Source organism: Mycetomoellerius zeteki, unplaced genomic scaffold (assembly GCF_001594055.1).
Source record: "Mycetomoellerius zeteki isolate Tzet28-1 unplaced genomic scaffold, Tzet1.0 scaffold72, whole genome shotgun sequence".
Lineage (NCBI taxonomy): Eukaryota > Metazoa > Arthropoda > Insecta > Hymenoptera > Formicidae > Mycetomoellerius > Mycetomoellerius zeteki.
In genome coordinates, this window is record NW_017257742.1 from 23,156 (window position 1) to 39,108 (window position 15,953).

The window sequence follows — 15,953 nt, forward strand, 5'->3', positions numbered from 1 at the left end:
TGAAATTTTCCTCCTTGTTTCCTTTTTCCTTTCCCGCAAATTTACTCCTACGCACCACCGCGCGGATCACTTCGCGTCTTGTCACTCACACATTAAGTGGTAATTCGCTACTCTCGTTAGCAAAAAACCGTATCTCGTACTTCGTATCGGCTACACGTATAAATTGTGCAAAAAATTTAGCATGATTAATTATAGGTAGGCCTTTCTTGTCGGAAAAGGCACGCGTACATATACATGTATGTATCTCGCGTCATATTTCTTTTTTTTTTTATCGTGTCTCCTTTCTGGTGTATGCATATGTATATGTAATATATGTATGTATACATAATGCGTAAGTCGTGTATACAAGTACATGTGTAGATATACCATCGACAAGAAAAATGAAGGGCAGGGGAAGGGAGGCAGGGTAAGGCAGGGCGAAGGGTGAAAGAGCGAGGGATACACATCTAGCACAATAATATCCATAACAGCAATCATAATAAATATCCCTTTGCGTCTTAAGTACATGAAAAAGTTTCTGCTCCTGCATGCTCTCGATTTCTCGATATTGCTAGACTTCAACTATGTCAAAAGTCAAAACATCATCCTTATTCTCGAATATTCTCTCCTAACACTCTATTCCCTTCTTCTCTCTTTCTCTCTTTTTTTTTTTTAGTGGCGATGCAGCACTACAATTTTTGTCATCGCCCGAGCTGCTGCGAAAGAAATGAGAATCGTCTGTCTTAAATAATTAAATCATGATTGAGAAATAAAACAAGAAAAGAGCGGCAGGATAAAAATTATATAAAATATAATATCATATTGTGGAAAAAAAATCGAAATAAACCTGCAGATATAAGATTAAAATAAGCGCTTCTAAGAAATGTATACAATAAGCACAATTAACGCGCTCGTGACGTTTAGTGTTTGTACATACAAAACTTGATGAGCAATTATCTTTTAATTACGATATTATCAAAATGTTATACGTTTCAAGCGTTTGCTCAGATTACTTGGCGTTTCACAGATAATATTTAAAAAAAAACCACAAAGTAATTCGCTTCGAAGTGTAACGAATCGTGGATATCGAAAGAAGGCAGTCATTCCAATCCAATGAGACATCAGTGTTGATAAGCGACATTGCAGGAATCCGTTGAAACGATTCGCGATGAAATCCGCATGTTATTTAACCTGGACTTTTGTCTTGGGATTGTAAATTATCGAGCGTATGCAACGTGCCTCCTCGGGCACGATGACAATCGTCGCAAAGCAAGACAATCGTGGGTTATGGTTTTTTTTCTCAGACATTTTATCAGAATTTATTATTTCGTGTAAACGTTTATAATAATTATAATTTACAATTACGATGGGTTGATGATAAATACAAATAGAACAACGTAATTTGGGATGGGGAGAAAAAGGGTAAAAGGGAGAAAAGGGAAGAAAAGGTAGAGAGAATTGGATGGTTGAAGGATAATATTTAAAATGGTTTTCGCGTGAGTGGATAATAAGTGGCTGGATGGATAGCTATGGCTTTCCGTATGAAGAAAAGGGCGAGAGCAAGATATGAAGGACAAATCGTGTTAATTCAGGTGATCAAACTCGTAATGGAATGAAGGGACGTGCCGTCGTCGCTCCTCTCGCGATCGCCAACATATGTACTACTTGCTCTCAAAAAAATAAGTCATGCTCTTAATTCAAGATGATCGATTAATAAAAGGAGGAGGAGACCTGGCAAAGAAGATTGAAGAAATTATACCAAGAAACCGCTGATGATGATAATGATGATGATAATGATGATAATGATGATGATGATGATGATGATAACGATGATAATGATGATGATGATGAATACGATGATGATGTTAAAAATGAAGATGGTGATGATGATGATAATGCTGATGGTGATGATAATATTGATGCTGATAATGATGTCGATGATGTCTCTCCCAACCGAGTAAAGTCACTGCCAGAATTATTAAAAAAAACATAACGTTTATTTTGGAAAATTCATAATATTCAGAAAATGAAAAGAACACAAGATGTTAATGTTCGATTTGAATAGAGGATGGGCGGCTGGGATAAGGATTAAGTTAAATTGGAGAAAACATCCCTGAAGAGTAGATTCAAGAGAAAGGAGCGAAAGGAGGAACATTGTACTTGAAGGAGAAAGAGGACTCGCGAGAGGGAATGAAAAGAGAAAGTTGCATCCGAGGGCCCACTGCGCAAGATCCAATACTACCCTTTGATGCATCATGATGGCTTTCGCATCTTTCTGATTACACACGCACGCACATACACACGCAGAGTCTCACCCAGCCAGCCCTCGTTGAACGTTCGAGGACTTTCCGGAAGAGAGATAGGGTCGGGGAGACGATACCTGTCTGTAGCCTTCATCGTTCGATTCTCCGATCTCGAGTATTTTCAAGCAGAACGAATTACAAGACCGAGATTTAGACGACAAGAAACAAGCATAATCGTGTTTCATCTTTAATAAATCGCGAGTCGTGTAAATATTGAAATACTCACTTCACGTTTTAACTAATTTCTTGTCGTCTGTATCATAGCTTGGCATTACCTTGCCTCGACGTTAAAAGAACTTGTCTGTAACGCAAGTCGCAAGATACTTCTGCCAGAATATAAGCTCGATTTCCACGCTCTGCATCCATTGCGATAGAAACGAAACTGATACTACCGATAAATTATAATACGAGGCTTCATTCTCGCTTCTGCTCGACGGAAGGAGGAGGAGGGTGGAATAGAAAGAGTCGCCGAGTTTCGGATGCTGTCACTGCTCATCGTCTCTTCGACTCCGCGTCCGTCTCACTCTCATTTCTTTTCTTTTTCTCTCTTCCTTCCTAGCAACCGAACGGTGTTCTAGCGTGGCGGACTCTTCCCGGCGATTACGGACATAATCTTGTTGCGACAAAGACACCGATTATACATCGAGAAATATCAACGCGATAACAGGAAAACGTTTACCCATTCACGTGTAATTAGCGACTAACTTGCTGAAACTGGCTGTCTCCCATAGCAATATTACATATGCATGATATTAATTATGTGTACGTGTGTATGTATGAATATATATGACTGCCAGTACGCGCGCGTATATACATATACTTAATTATACATATATATACGAGAAGTGCACGAAGATGCATTCAGCATCTCGTTTCACGTCTCTTCTTTTTTTTTCTCTTCGCGTCGGATGGCGAACGCGAGCGGAGAGCGTGATTTGGATAGTCTTTGACCTCCCATTAGAATCTTGCAGTTTCTTTTTAATGTAGAATATTTTTCTGTTAACAATGATCGAAATACTTACATCGCGTTTCAAACATGTGATGCACGTGGTACACGTCGAACGAAGTCTTACATCGTCCGTATATAAGTTGTCAATACATTTAATTTGAATACATCGCATAATTTATTAATTCGACACATCGCCTCGGTCTTATTCTAATCAGTGATTGCATATACAAACAAGTATGCAATTTTTTTCCGCGACTTTCTTCGATGTGTACTCGATCGAGAGACCAAGCGTTTATGCAAGCCTCATCTTCCTCGAGAGAGCTGGACTTTGGTACTCTACAACGACGCTGTCTTCGAAAAGCAATTACCATAATTCGCAACATGTAAGTTTTTTTTTCGCAAACCCAGAAATGAACATCGCAAGACAAAAGTAAATACGTGACCATGATACAAGTAGACTTGCATCATGATACGTGACTATATATCTATATTTGTATTTGTTATGATTGTTTCTCTCTCCATTCTTCTCGACCGCGCTACGAGTTTGCTAAGAATAAGTGATATAAATATATATGTATATATCTGTGGTGTATATATTATATAATTGCGTATAATATAATAGAGAAAGAGAGAGAGACGAGGAGCGGTCGAATAGAAAGAGCGAGAGGAAGTTGAAGGTCCGGACGCCAGGATATACAATCTCTTAATAACGTGTCGCACGTGTGTAATCTCTGCGCTTGACGATAATGGGAACTGAGCGGCTCTTGTTCAGATCCCCGTCCTCCTTCTTCCGCATTCCGTTCCACGATCACACGAAACTTGAGGGAATATGTGCGAACGATCGCGACGACGAGCAGAATAACGGCAAGGAACGTCTCCTTCTCTTTGTGTTGTAACACAACTGTGATAATGAGAATAATGGTGCACTACCGACGATCCTGATCGATTCAATCTTTTCTCTCCGCGTGTTGAATCGCGACTTTGGATTTTCGGTAAAATCGCGAGGTTTCGATCGTGGCGAAAGGAAAAGGGACGAGAGTCCGTGTGGGAAGAGATATATCGAATCGCATGCAAACTGTGTGCGTAATCATGGTGGTATGTTGGAGAGAGGAGAAAAAAAGTAAAAAAAGATAAAGTGTGAAAAAATCAAGTGACCACTGATGTTCGTTTTGGAACTTAATAACTTAATGTATTTGTTTTTACTCTCCTTTCTCCTCCTGCGTTCTTCCCTTCGTATAATAATATTCGTTACTTGCTAGACAATGTGAAATTTAATTTAAATGACAACTGGATATAATGTAGTAGATTCATGCGTGCTTTTTTTCATTTTCTCGTTCTCTTCGCTTCTTCTCGTACCTCCGTGCTGTTATTTTTGGCTTGTGTTTAGTTTCTTTTTTTCATTCTGATTTTACGTTCTTTTATATTTTTTTTCTTTTGAGATGGTAAGCAGCGAGCAGATTTTGGGAATAACGACAGTGAGTCGGTCGGTCCTCTGCATTCCATGTCTCGTCCCGACGTGTATGATTTACTCTTTAACAGTACATCATTTCCTCGTTTTCTATTCGCAAAAGTCAAATGATCTAGCGTTTGCTTTCTTTTTTCTGCTATGTGCGTAATCGGTGCACGCGTGCGTTGACTGCGCTCGCGTGACAGTTTTCGTATCGACGAGACAGGGTATGCGGAGGAGATGTAAACGTGTCTCCTCCTGTCCTTTCCTCTATTCATCCACAATTCGCTCCTTCCTGTTCCTCCATACAAACGGGACATATAAACGGATTTCTTTTTGTTTAAGAAATTTCGTACGCGAGAGGCCGAGTAATTCATGCGCTGCTCGATCGTCTTTCTTCGCTGATAATGATTTTTATCATGCGTTATCTTGATCCGATACACGATTCATCAACGTTCTTGCCTGTCTACTCCGAGTATCGACCGAGTTTACAATTTCGTATTTAAGTTAGATCTTTAAGAAAGAAAGATCTTTAAGATCCTTCCTTTGCCATCATCCGCGAATAGACATGATCGAGCATGAGTGAATAATTCGGTTCTCAACGTTCGAATTTTTCGAACCGGCATAGCAGCTATGGTGGTGGCATCAGTAGCAGTGTACGGTCATGTCAGGATAAAGAGAGAGAAAGAGAGAAAAAGAGAGAGAAAGAGAGAAGGATCAGTTTTTTTGAAAAGGAGAGATTTAAGGAAAAGGGAGGCCTGCGATTGGAAGGAAGGAAGGAAAGAAGGAAACGAGGTACGCGAGGGACGAGAGGTCAGGTGGATATGGATGGATGGATCCGGGTGGATGGACATACGGGTGAGCACTTCAGGGGGACGGGGGGACGATAGAGAATAGGATGTTCTTATTAGGTTTAGAAAGGACTTAAGCGTAGGAAGGTTAGTTGTCGCCGCCCTCCTGTGGCTCGTCCCCGTCGCCCTGCGTGTCACTGGTCCACAGAGTGAGGTTGTCGCGCAGCAGCTGCATGATCAATGTGGAATCTTTGTAGCTGTCTTCATTAAGTGTGTCCAGCTCCGCGATCGCGTCGTCGAACGCCTGCAAAAGTAATAAATGTGTCAGATACTTTTCATTTAATCACTTTTTTATTGTCATTTTAATTTGTACTACAAAAATCTCTTTACTATCACTTTAACATATACTATAGAAATCTCGACATTATTTTTTAATGATAAAAATTTCCAAAACAATCATTAGAGCGCATTCCATAAAATGTATTTTTTTAAATATAAAAATTAAATTCTGTATAAGGACAATTATATTAATTCTGTCAATGTCCATAATTACACAAGTTAAACTATTAATTAATATAAATAGAGAACATGATGCGGGATGGTTAGTGTGGTACCAATGAGATCTCATTTCATTAATTATGTAGTAAACATTTGAAAAGGGATTAAACAACACAACATTCACACAACAGTTAATGTTAGAATTAAATCAAATTAGGATTTGATCATTAGAGAATAAATGGGATAAATGCACACGGCAAGAACTACGGCTGACTTTAATGTAAGACTGCTGATTTCTGCGATTTAAATATACATACAAAAAGTAAAAACAATTATTGATCTACTTAATTATTTAATTCAATAAAGAAATAAAATAACGTCTTATTCTTTCCTTATTGCTTAAACCACGAAGAAAGGTAGAGATTTTAGCAGGAGTGTTTTAATCAGAATACATAGCTTTAATTATCGTCCGCGTTTCTTATCAGCAGTCTTATCACGTATCCAGTTCGATGGCGAACAAGTTAATGCACATAGCAGGAGCTTTACAGAGCTATACAGAGAAAAATATCACACGCAGTAACGCCAAGAGCAAGCCCTCCACAATCCTCCCTCTAACCTGCTTGGCTAAATGACAGGCTCTAGCCGGGGAATTGATAATTTCGTAATAAAAAACGGAGAAGTTGAGGGCAAGGCCGAGCCTGATCGGATGCGTGGGTTGCATTTTTGCCTTCGCAATGTCAAACGCCTCCTGATACGCCTTCTGCGAATCCTCGACTACCGCTGCAAATGCAAATTAGCCTCTATTCAGATTACACCTTCCACGACCTCATTTTTACACCGTGACCATCGAAGTAATAAATTGTTATCGTCGGGGGAGATGTGGCGGGAGAGGAACGCGAGGAGAGGAAACGAACAAAAGCTGAATAAAAGGAGGGAAAACGCTAGTGAATTTCAACGATTCGTCTCGTGTCTGTCCTACAAAGATTGGTACGTGTCGTTTCACTTGGAATTCCGTTGGCCTTGAACGAGCCGTGTCCATAAATCGTTACCGATCTTCTACGACATGACCCTGCTGGAACGTGCATCTTCGTCCTGAGTCATCGTGTATGAGTAATTCGCTGACGGCATTATTACAAATTTAAATTTGCAAGCGCCTTTTTCTGTATGTTAGATATTTTACATGTGGTATTTATAGGAAATGTGTCTAAGCAAATTAGTCAATAGCTGTCCATTATAGTTACTGAAACAGCACTTAATAACTGAAACCACATTTCGATATTACATAATCATTTTTCATAAGCAATTGTTGAAAACTATAAAAATAATCGTACTGCTATCATAAATATTAAATTTAACCTAACCAATCTTTGTAGGACGGAAGTGAACAAATTGACAGAACGAATCGTGTAAGATAACTTTTGTCACCACTGTGTACCATCACCACCATCACCGTCATCGAGCTTTCTTTCCCAAGGAATGGCTAGAAAAATAACAATTAGTCCCCTGATCATATACCTGTTTGGCCAGTTGACAGGCCTTGTCTGGTGAGTTGAGAATCTCGTAATAGAAGACAGAAAAGTTAAGGGCGAGACCTAGCCTGATCGGGTGGGTAGGCTGCATCTTTGACTTGCTGATTTCGAAGGCATCCTGGTATGCCTTCTGGCTGTCGTCTACCACGGCTGGATATCACATGGATCATCAAATGTCTGTCTTGTTTTGCGTGAACTAACACGCTTCGAGTGCATCGTATCAAATCGATTTGAGAGCTACTTAGAACTAGAGTAACGTGAATTTATGACGTGTTTCAAGATGCATCATAAAAGGATTAAACTTTTACATTACCATTAATTTGGCTCTTAATTTGTACCTTTTTCTAGAATTAGATTTTCTCTTAAAAATTATTACAACAAATTTTTTATATTATTTATTCGTTCTAAGCAGCTCGATTGCTCTTATGTGCTTGTTTTTAGGCAATTTATATACTTCTTCAAAGAAAAAAGAGATAGACATTAATATTTTTCTCGAATGTAATTTTGCATATATGTTTAATCTTGCATTTAAATTGAGCAAATCTCTGTAAATGCAACTTGGAATGAAAGTCACCTGGTTAGCAACACTTAAGAGCATTTTTATCGTATCTGGTGCGAATAACATGCTTGCATTCGCTTCAATTTATTTGTTATTTATTTTCATCTAAATCTAATTAATGTACTTTCTAAAATTTTTTAAGTGAAAATCTCACTCTTAAAGAATGAAAATTGAGCCACTCGTTTTCTGACTGGTTCAATTTTTCACTATTTAGTGTGAGATTCCATTTAAAAAAATTTAGAGAATAAACAAATATTTGCAATTCCCTGGACTTTATATAAATTTCGCGTTTTGTAACTCCCATAAAACTCTCTGTTCTTTATAATGTTCCAAATAATACAATAAAGAGCAACATAAATTCCAATAAATTCGATTAATTTAAGAAACAAATCTTCTAATTAATCTTCAACATCCAGTATGTATTATACAGCGTTAAATAATTATGTACAAAAAACAAATATAAAAATTAATCTAAATTAATGATCAATAATTGTCTCTGTAATTGATATTCTTTGCAGAACTTCGCGATTGAAATGTGTGCGACTGAAGTTTCACTCGACAACGTTGCAACCGACTTTCACCCGTGAACGACTGCGACTGCAACTGACTCTGCTTCCGATGCAAAAGTCCAGGGATCCGCCCATAAGTCAAAACGAAACATCTGTCGATGCAGCTGCATCGTAATGTGAGTGCCGCAATTGGTCGGTTTGAGAAAGGTCCATTTCGTGCACTTGCATAATCGGATGCAGTTGCATGGATCACTTCGGGGAGACGATCAAAGCAAGGTGACGAATTCGCGGGGAACTTTAAGTAATTTTGTGTACATTCAATGCGGCAAAAAAGATTAATTTTGGACAGCGCTTTATACACCTGTCTCGCTGATACATTTGTATCGATATTGAACGAGAAATCACAATTGCATTGCTACAAAAGATAGAATATTTTTCATTTGGTGACACAAGTCGACACAAACGTCATTCTATCTTTCTTGGTCTAATCCATAAGTAACAAAGATAAAACGATACTTGTGTCGACTTGTACCATCAAATGGAAAGAGCTCATAATCTCGCACTTCGAATCGCCTCTCGCTTTGAAAGATTCGCCCCAGATCAAGTACGAGATAAGGCGAGGGATCGATACGTACTATTTCTGGTTTCACCGGTGGCGACTTCTGCGAGATACCTGTAGTAGTCACCCTTCATCTTGAGGTAGAATACTTTGCTCTCGGCATTGCTAGCCTTGGAGATCAGAAACTTATCCAGGAGTCCCTGCAAAGAAGCAAATACAAATGAATGAATAAACGCAGCACTGAGATTAAAATAAGATAAACAAAAGTGATGTAAAAGAAAAATGAGTTTGAATGATTAATTTCCTGTGTTTCATGTATAATTAATAATTACACACAAAAATTTGGAACGAAAGAAACGACTTTCGAAATTGAGAAATTATATCTCGTGTATCTTGCTGGCTTTATTAATCAAACGATTCTCTTTTATTCTGATTACTTTCAATTTTTTTGATAATTCTCTGATTTCTCTAATTTTCAGTTATGTGACAATAAATAAAATAATGGATATAATTATATATTTTATGTGTATATTATAGACATAAAAAATTATATTGTATCACTGAAAAAAAGATTGGCTATTACAGCAAATTAGATGGTAAAATATGGCACAACATTTATAATTGGCTGCCGCAGTCAATTTTTGGTTACAGCAGTCAATTTTTGCGTTAACCGCAATGTCGATATAGGATTTCGATAGGCCAACACAACCAAAAATTGGCTGCTGCAACTAATTAAAAATGCTATGTCATATTTTACCATTTAATTTGCTGCAGCAGCCAATCTCTTTTTTCAGTATATGTACATTAAATATAATAATACACACAAACACACACGCGTATACATATATAATGCTGAAAATATTTTCGGGAATAAATTACGCAATGATATGAATGTTGACACATTAATTTGAACTAATAAATCGATTATTAATTGCCATCGGACAATAAAGCATGTCTACAAACTTTGATCACGTGATCAAATTAATGTGGACAATAACATGGAATTGATGCGCAATGCGCCGGTCAATGACGAGTCGTTTCACGCTACGCACATTCATTCCCAACCGTGTCTACTAATGACGTAAGAGCAACGTTGGCCGACCAACTTTGCATGCGCAAAACTCGCGTGCAAATAGCGCGAGGATATTTATTGCGCCTTAATGCAAACATAAGGTATCGACCGCAGCGATCGGTTCGGCGAGAGGTAAATAAAATTCGCTCTGATTAGGCCCTGCGCGCAATGGAGGAAATATTAGGAACAGGAATAAATATTAAGATTTCAACCTATCAGATATCAGTTACACACACACACCGGAATACACGTTTTAATAGGTTGAAATCTTAATATTTATTCCTGTTCCTGATATTTGATATATTGTGCGCAGGCCCTTACTGTTACGTCACAATAACTTGGTAACTTTTGACATAAAAGCGAAAATACAATACCGTATATATACAGAGATTCAAGGTTGTCACAAATTCCTTATCCTTAAATTCTGCAACTTTTCCTCAAGTCAAAATGTCATGACTTTCCCTGTTGTTTTCAATAATATTTTGAAATTTTCTGTATTTTCACCCTAATTTGAAAACCGTCAAATATTTTGAGGTGAGGAAACTATTTAAACATAGCAATGTAAATTTTCCTATTAATGCTACTGACACTACTTGCATTAAATTGTTAAATTAATAGTATTCCAAAACTGCGTAAGTGTGATGTACGAAAACATTAAGCTTCTTTAACACCAAGAATATCTTCCAGAAAATTTTGCAAAATTCCCCAACTTTTTCCTGATTTCTCTGACCGTTTTCAATTTCCCTGACATTTCCCTGATTTTTCCGATTTCCAGTTTCACAGCAACTTTGATAAGTAAAGATTGCATTGCAAATACAATTTCCGAAATAGATTCCGTTTTCGCTGTCGCGAGCTTCGAGAGGTAAACGAACAAGCTCGGATCCCAAGATTCTAATTAAACAGCTCCGGTTATCTTATCGTTGTGCGAGACGACTCTCGAAAAGCGTACCGCCGCACAAATCGTCGCATTTCGATGCGCGAACGCGCCGTCATAAATTACGCCGCATAATCACGTGAGCGCGCGACCCGCGTCGTAATGAAGGTAGAGGGAAAAAAAGAGAAGATAGCCGCGTTGTACGTCATCGCCGTCGAGTTTCACCGTCTCTCTTTCGCGTATCGAATTTGCCAACGGGAGAGACCGGTTCGAGTCACTCCCGAAGTTCTCTCATTCCTCCGCGTTTATTAATTTTAATCAAGCACCGTTTTCCCCGACGACTTACGAGGCAAAATCACCGCTGTAAATTATCGAAATGCACTTCTTTGGAAACTAAATGAAGAATCGCACCGTGAAATCTGATTTCGCGAAGCAACATCGATTTCCATCTGAAATTCTACACGGTTTCGAATGAAATATGCAAATACAGATCTAAAAATAATTTTGTTAGACCATCAAAATAATTACGTAGGAAACTCAAGCAATGTTGCAAAAAGTTTTAACATTCTAGAAACCAGTTTGAACGTCCGGCATATTTATTTTGATAGTTCAACAAAAAATTCTCAGATTCATATCTAGTTAAATTTTTAGATTCAGCAAAATTGTTCTTTCCGCGTAGTTTTATCGATCCGTTTTACACTGTTTTACACTATCAAAAGAGCAATGGTAACCAAAAAAAAAATCCCTCGAGTTAAATAATATTTATATATATATATATAAATAACACTTTGTTATTTATAACTTCCATGTATATCAAAAGGTAAATTCAATTCATTTCTGTGGTTCGTTTCCAAGTAAACAACGTTCATATTGACATATGCGTTTAGTGAATAATAATAAACTAAATTTGATACATTTTTTTAATTGAATTGTACTCCATTGTGTTAGTTAAATAGTTATATTGAGTGGGAGTAGTAACCTATAGAAATGATTAAAATAACTCAATTGGGTATAATTCGACATTATATGAATTAACAGTGTATATATATCCTTCATATATCATTTCCGAAATTCGTATTGAATCGCATTATTTGCTTTCAATATATTTTCTGTATTATTTTTTCCTCTCCTTTCATCCTCCCTTTCATTTATCGCCCGCTGCCCGATTTACATTTCTAAAATAGTTCTGCTTCGCAACAATTTATTTGAGATGACGACTGACTTTCAGTCAACTGGCGTTCTTTCCTCTACGTCCATCGAGTTAGAAATAACTCGGTTTTATTAAACCGCAGCAAAACCGGCGGTGGCTACGTCAAGGTGCAATACAATAGTGCCACGCTTACGATTACGGTGACGTGTATAGGAGCGCGAGAACAGGAACACGACTCCGATCGCCCGGCGATTGCGTTTCAGCTGGAGTCTTGCTCCAGTTTCATCGTTTGACGTGCATTTTTCAGTCATGTCTCCTCAAATCTAACTCCTTTCTTTCCTTGTAATTCTGCGCTCATTACAATTAGCGCGATTGTCTTCGAGCGACCATCTTTACAATTTTGCGCACAAAATTAACGAAAAAGTAAAAAAATACTATTTTTAATAAAAATACACTGAAAGAAAAGATTGGCTGCTGCAGCAAATTAGATGGTAAAATATGGCATTGCATTTTTAATTGGCAACCAATTTTTGGTTTCGTTAGCCAATCGAAATCCTATACTGACATTGCGGATAGGCTAACACAACCAAAAATTGACTGCAGCAGTCAATTAAAAACGCTATGCCATATTTTACCATGTAATTTACTGCAACAGCCAATCTTTTCTTTTAGTGTAGTTTTTGCGTAAAACATGATGGCGAAACGAATATATACAACTCAAATGTCTTAATTAGATTGAAAAAATTAGAAATGTCAATACAGTCAAAATGTACGTTCTCGATCTTTTTAATTAAAAAAATATTTTTAATTAACAAGATATTTAGAACATATATCTAATTATTTTTTTTAATTAAAAAACTTTTTAATTAAAAAATATTTAGAACATACATTCTGACTATATTGTGTTGACATTTCTAATTTTTTCAATCTAATTATGACATTTAAGTTAGATGTTAGACGTTTCAACGACTTTTATGCGAAACTTTCTTATAATTATTCTTTATATGTTATTATATCCCCATTAACCTGGACCCTCCACCATCGAAAATCAAATTCAATTTAATTATTCGATTTTTTGTAGCAACTGAAGAAGATTTTGTTAATTTGAAACATCCCGCTTGTTTAACTATATTAAATATACACACGTTTTATTAACTTGACATTTTTTATTTGTTTATTTTAGTCTTTTTAACTTTATATTGATATTTAAAAAATGTCTCTTGATTTATGTAATCTAAGTCTAATCCCTTAATTTAAGTAATCCAAAGGAAACGATGTAGCAAATGGAAACATTTACTTCGTTTCAAATATTCATAATATTCATAATATTCATATTATTCATATTATTCATGCTGTTGCAAACAAAAGCGAATGTCTTTTTCTAATTTATATTTGAATCACAAATGATTTCTTTCGACAAAGAATTTTAAAACATTTATGAGATTTATAACGGTAAAAATTGTACGACGAGAAACAAATGCGATATTCTATTAAGTGTCATCACGTTATTCAAACATCGAAATAAGATCGCTGGTACTTTTTTTCTCCCCGTAAAGAAAACAGCATCGAACGAATTTAATTCCTTTGAAGAAAGGACCTCTATTACGTGGCGGAATGTACCATTTCCGGTGGGTTGAGGTACGTTCGTCTGAACAGGCGTGCCCGCTTCCTCTTCCGTTTCCGCTTATTTCCGGATACTGGAAAATATCCACGTAACGAGAACGGAGATCGAATGGAATCCCGAAGCGCGTGTCGCAAAAAGCATCGAGTAGATTATAATTCGCCGAGTTTAACGAGTTTCGAGAGCGTCCGAGCGATGAAGTTCGAAAGATCACGTTTTAATATCTCGCTGTGAGTCTCTATATGAATAAAAAATGTCCCAAGGAACAGATTGAAACTTGGGAAATTAAAATATTAAAGGATTCAAACAATTCCTAAATCATTACCCAACAGAATAAAGCAGCGATTTATAGCTGAAAATTAAATCAAAAATTTAATCAAAGAAAGTAATAAAAGGCTATTTTTTATATCCCGATCTAACATTGTAGAGATTTTTTATATATCATTCACAAATAACTCGCGATTATCTAATTAAATAAAAGACAAGTACAGAGTTGTTATAAATTCCTCATCCTAAAATTCCTCTTTCTCTTGAATTCCAAACAGATTTCATTATTTTTCTTGACTTTCAACAATATTTTGGAATTTTTTATATTTTTCATCCTGATTTCGAAATCGTTAAATATTTTGTTGAGAAAGCAATTTAATATAGTAACATAAATCACTATTATTCACTTAGCAAACAAAGGCGAATGTCATTTTCTAATTTATATTTGAATTACCGTTATTGACACTGCTTGCAATTAATTATTAAGTTGACAGTATTCCAAAACTGCGTAAGTGTGATATACGAACGTTAAACTTCTTTAAAGCCAAGAATTTTAATTTTCTAAAAAATCTTGCAAAATTCCTTTGACTTTTCCCTCTCATTTCTCTGATATTCATAATTTCAATTTTCCTGATATTTTCATTATTTCTAATTTGATGGCAAACCTGAATTATTTCAACGTTGGAAATTACGTAACGACAACGTGGATTATTTTATAAAAAAAAAAAAAGACATGCAAGAGACTTCGTCGCTTTTATAGAAAAATACAGATATGAAAATCGCTAGGAACTCATAGTTGACCCAATGTGAAATCCAATCTGGAGAATGGTCTTCACCCTCCAGAGAGCAAGGAAACGTGTGCGGAAGGTTGTCAACTAAGAATCTGTAAGACGATCCGAGCGCGGAAGAGAAACGACTATTGCTCGCAAACGAGTTTCGACGCTCGAGGCAGGAAAGTACTGCGGGTACAATTCACCTCGTTTCTCGGCGTTGACACTTTATTATACGGATGCCTATCCGCTACCGAATTAATTTCTTTATCATCTCGCAATTAGTGGAAATTGTCTTAACCGCGTCATCGTTTAATGCGGAGAATTAAAATAGGGGAAGGGAGGAGGACAACAAGACTTCTTTCCAATTAATCTATTTCTAGCAAAATTCATTCAAACGGAAATTTAATTTCAGGTTTAATTTTTCAAAATAATGAAAAATAAAGACCATATTGTTCATTTTTGTAATCATTTTTTACGAACGAAACAGAAAGGTTGAACATTCTATATATAATTTCGTATTAATTTAAAGAATTCCAGAGAATTCTAAAAAATTTCAATTTACAAATTACGACGCAATCTTTTAGCGAATAGAAAATATTGCAACGGTTATTGTTTGTAAATAAATTAACAAAAGAGAGTTGGAAACATTTTCTATAATTGCTTCCTATATAAGTTTGGATTTTGTGTTGTTACTTAGAATTAATTAACACTCCAAGAGAGAAGTCTAACACGGCTGGAAATTCGTGTCAATGCTTGCGACGGAACATGCTGCTATGCTAATGACTTTGTAGTGCATAAAGCGGGTATTTTCGTAGTTGCATTTCCTCGTATACCGTTATCGTCTCGCTAAACGACAACGCAGAATCGCTAACGAATATACGGCACTGCAGTTAGGTGTGTTTTGGATGAAGTTAATGCCTGCATTAAGAAAAAAATTATTCATTTGATTAAGTTGATTTTGTTCGTCTTTATATGTATTTCTTTCGATGAAGAATGTATGTATTTAAGTCTAACATATCATATTTACTTTAAATACATCCATTTCCTAATTAAATAAATAAATATATATATAT

The 15,953-nt window shown here is 36.4% G+C and overlaps 1 protein-coding gene across 3 annotated transcripts in view; it reads right to left on the reverse strand.

The window, feature by feature from the left end:
- Positions 1-4,222: 4,222 nt before the first annotated feature.
- Positions 4,223-15,953, reverse strand: part of 14-3-3zeta (tyrosine 3-monooxygenase/tryptophan 5-monooxygenase activation protein zeta) — a 72,954-nt gene continuing 61,223 nt past the window's right edge. For 2 of the 3 annotated variants that reach the window (XM_018458313.1, XM_018458314.1), the window contains exons 3-5: positions 9,200-9,323; positions 7,483-7,646; positions 4,223-5,773 (exon numbers count right to left, since the gene is read on the reverse strand). In XM_018458313.1, the coding sequence (XP_018313815.1) occupies positions 5,618-5,773; positions 7,483-7,646; positions 9,200-9,323 (444 nt within the window). In that variant the 3' untranslated portion in view covers positions 4,223-5,617. Of the gene's footprint in view, positions 5,774-6,583; positions 6,748-7,482; positions 7,647-9,199; positions 9,324-15,953 lie in introns of all 3 variants that reach the window. The other variant, XM_018458315.1, reaches the window with a different exon arrangement.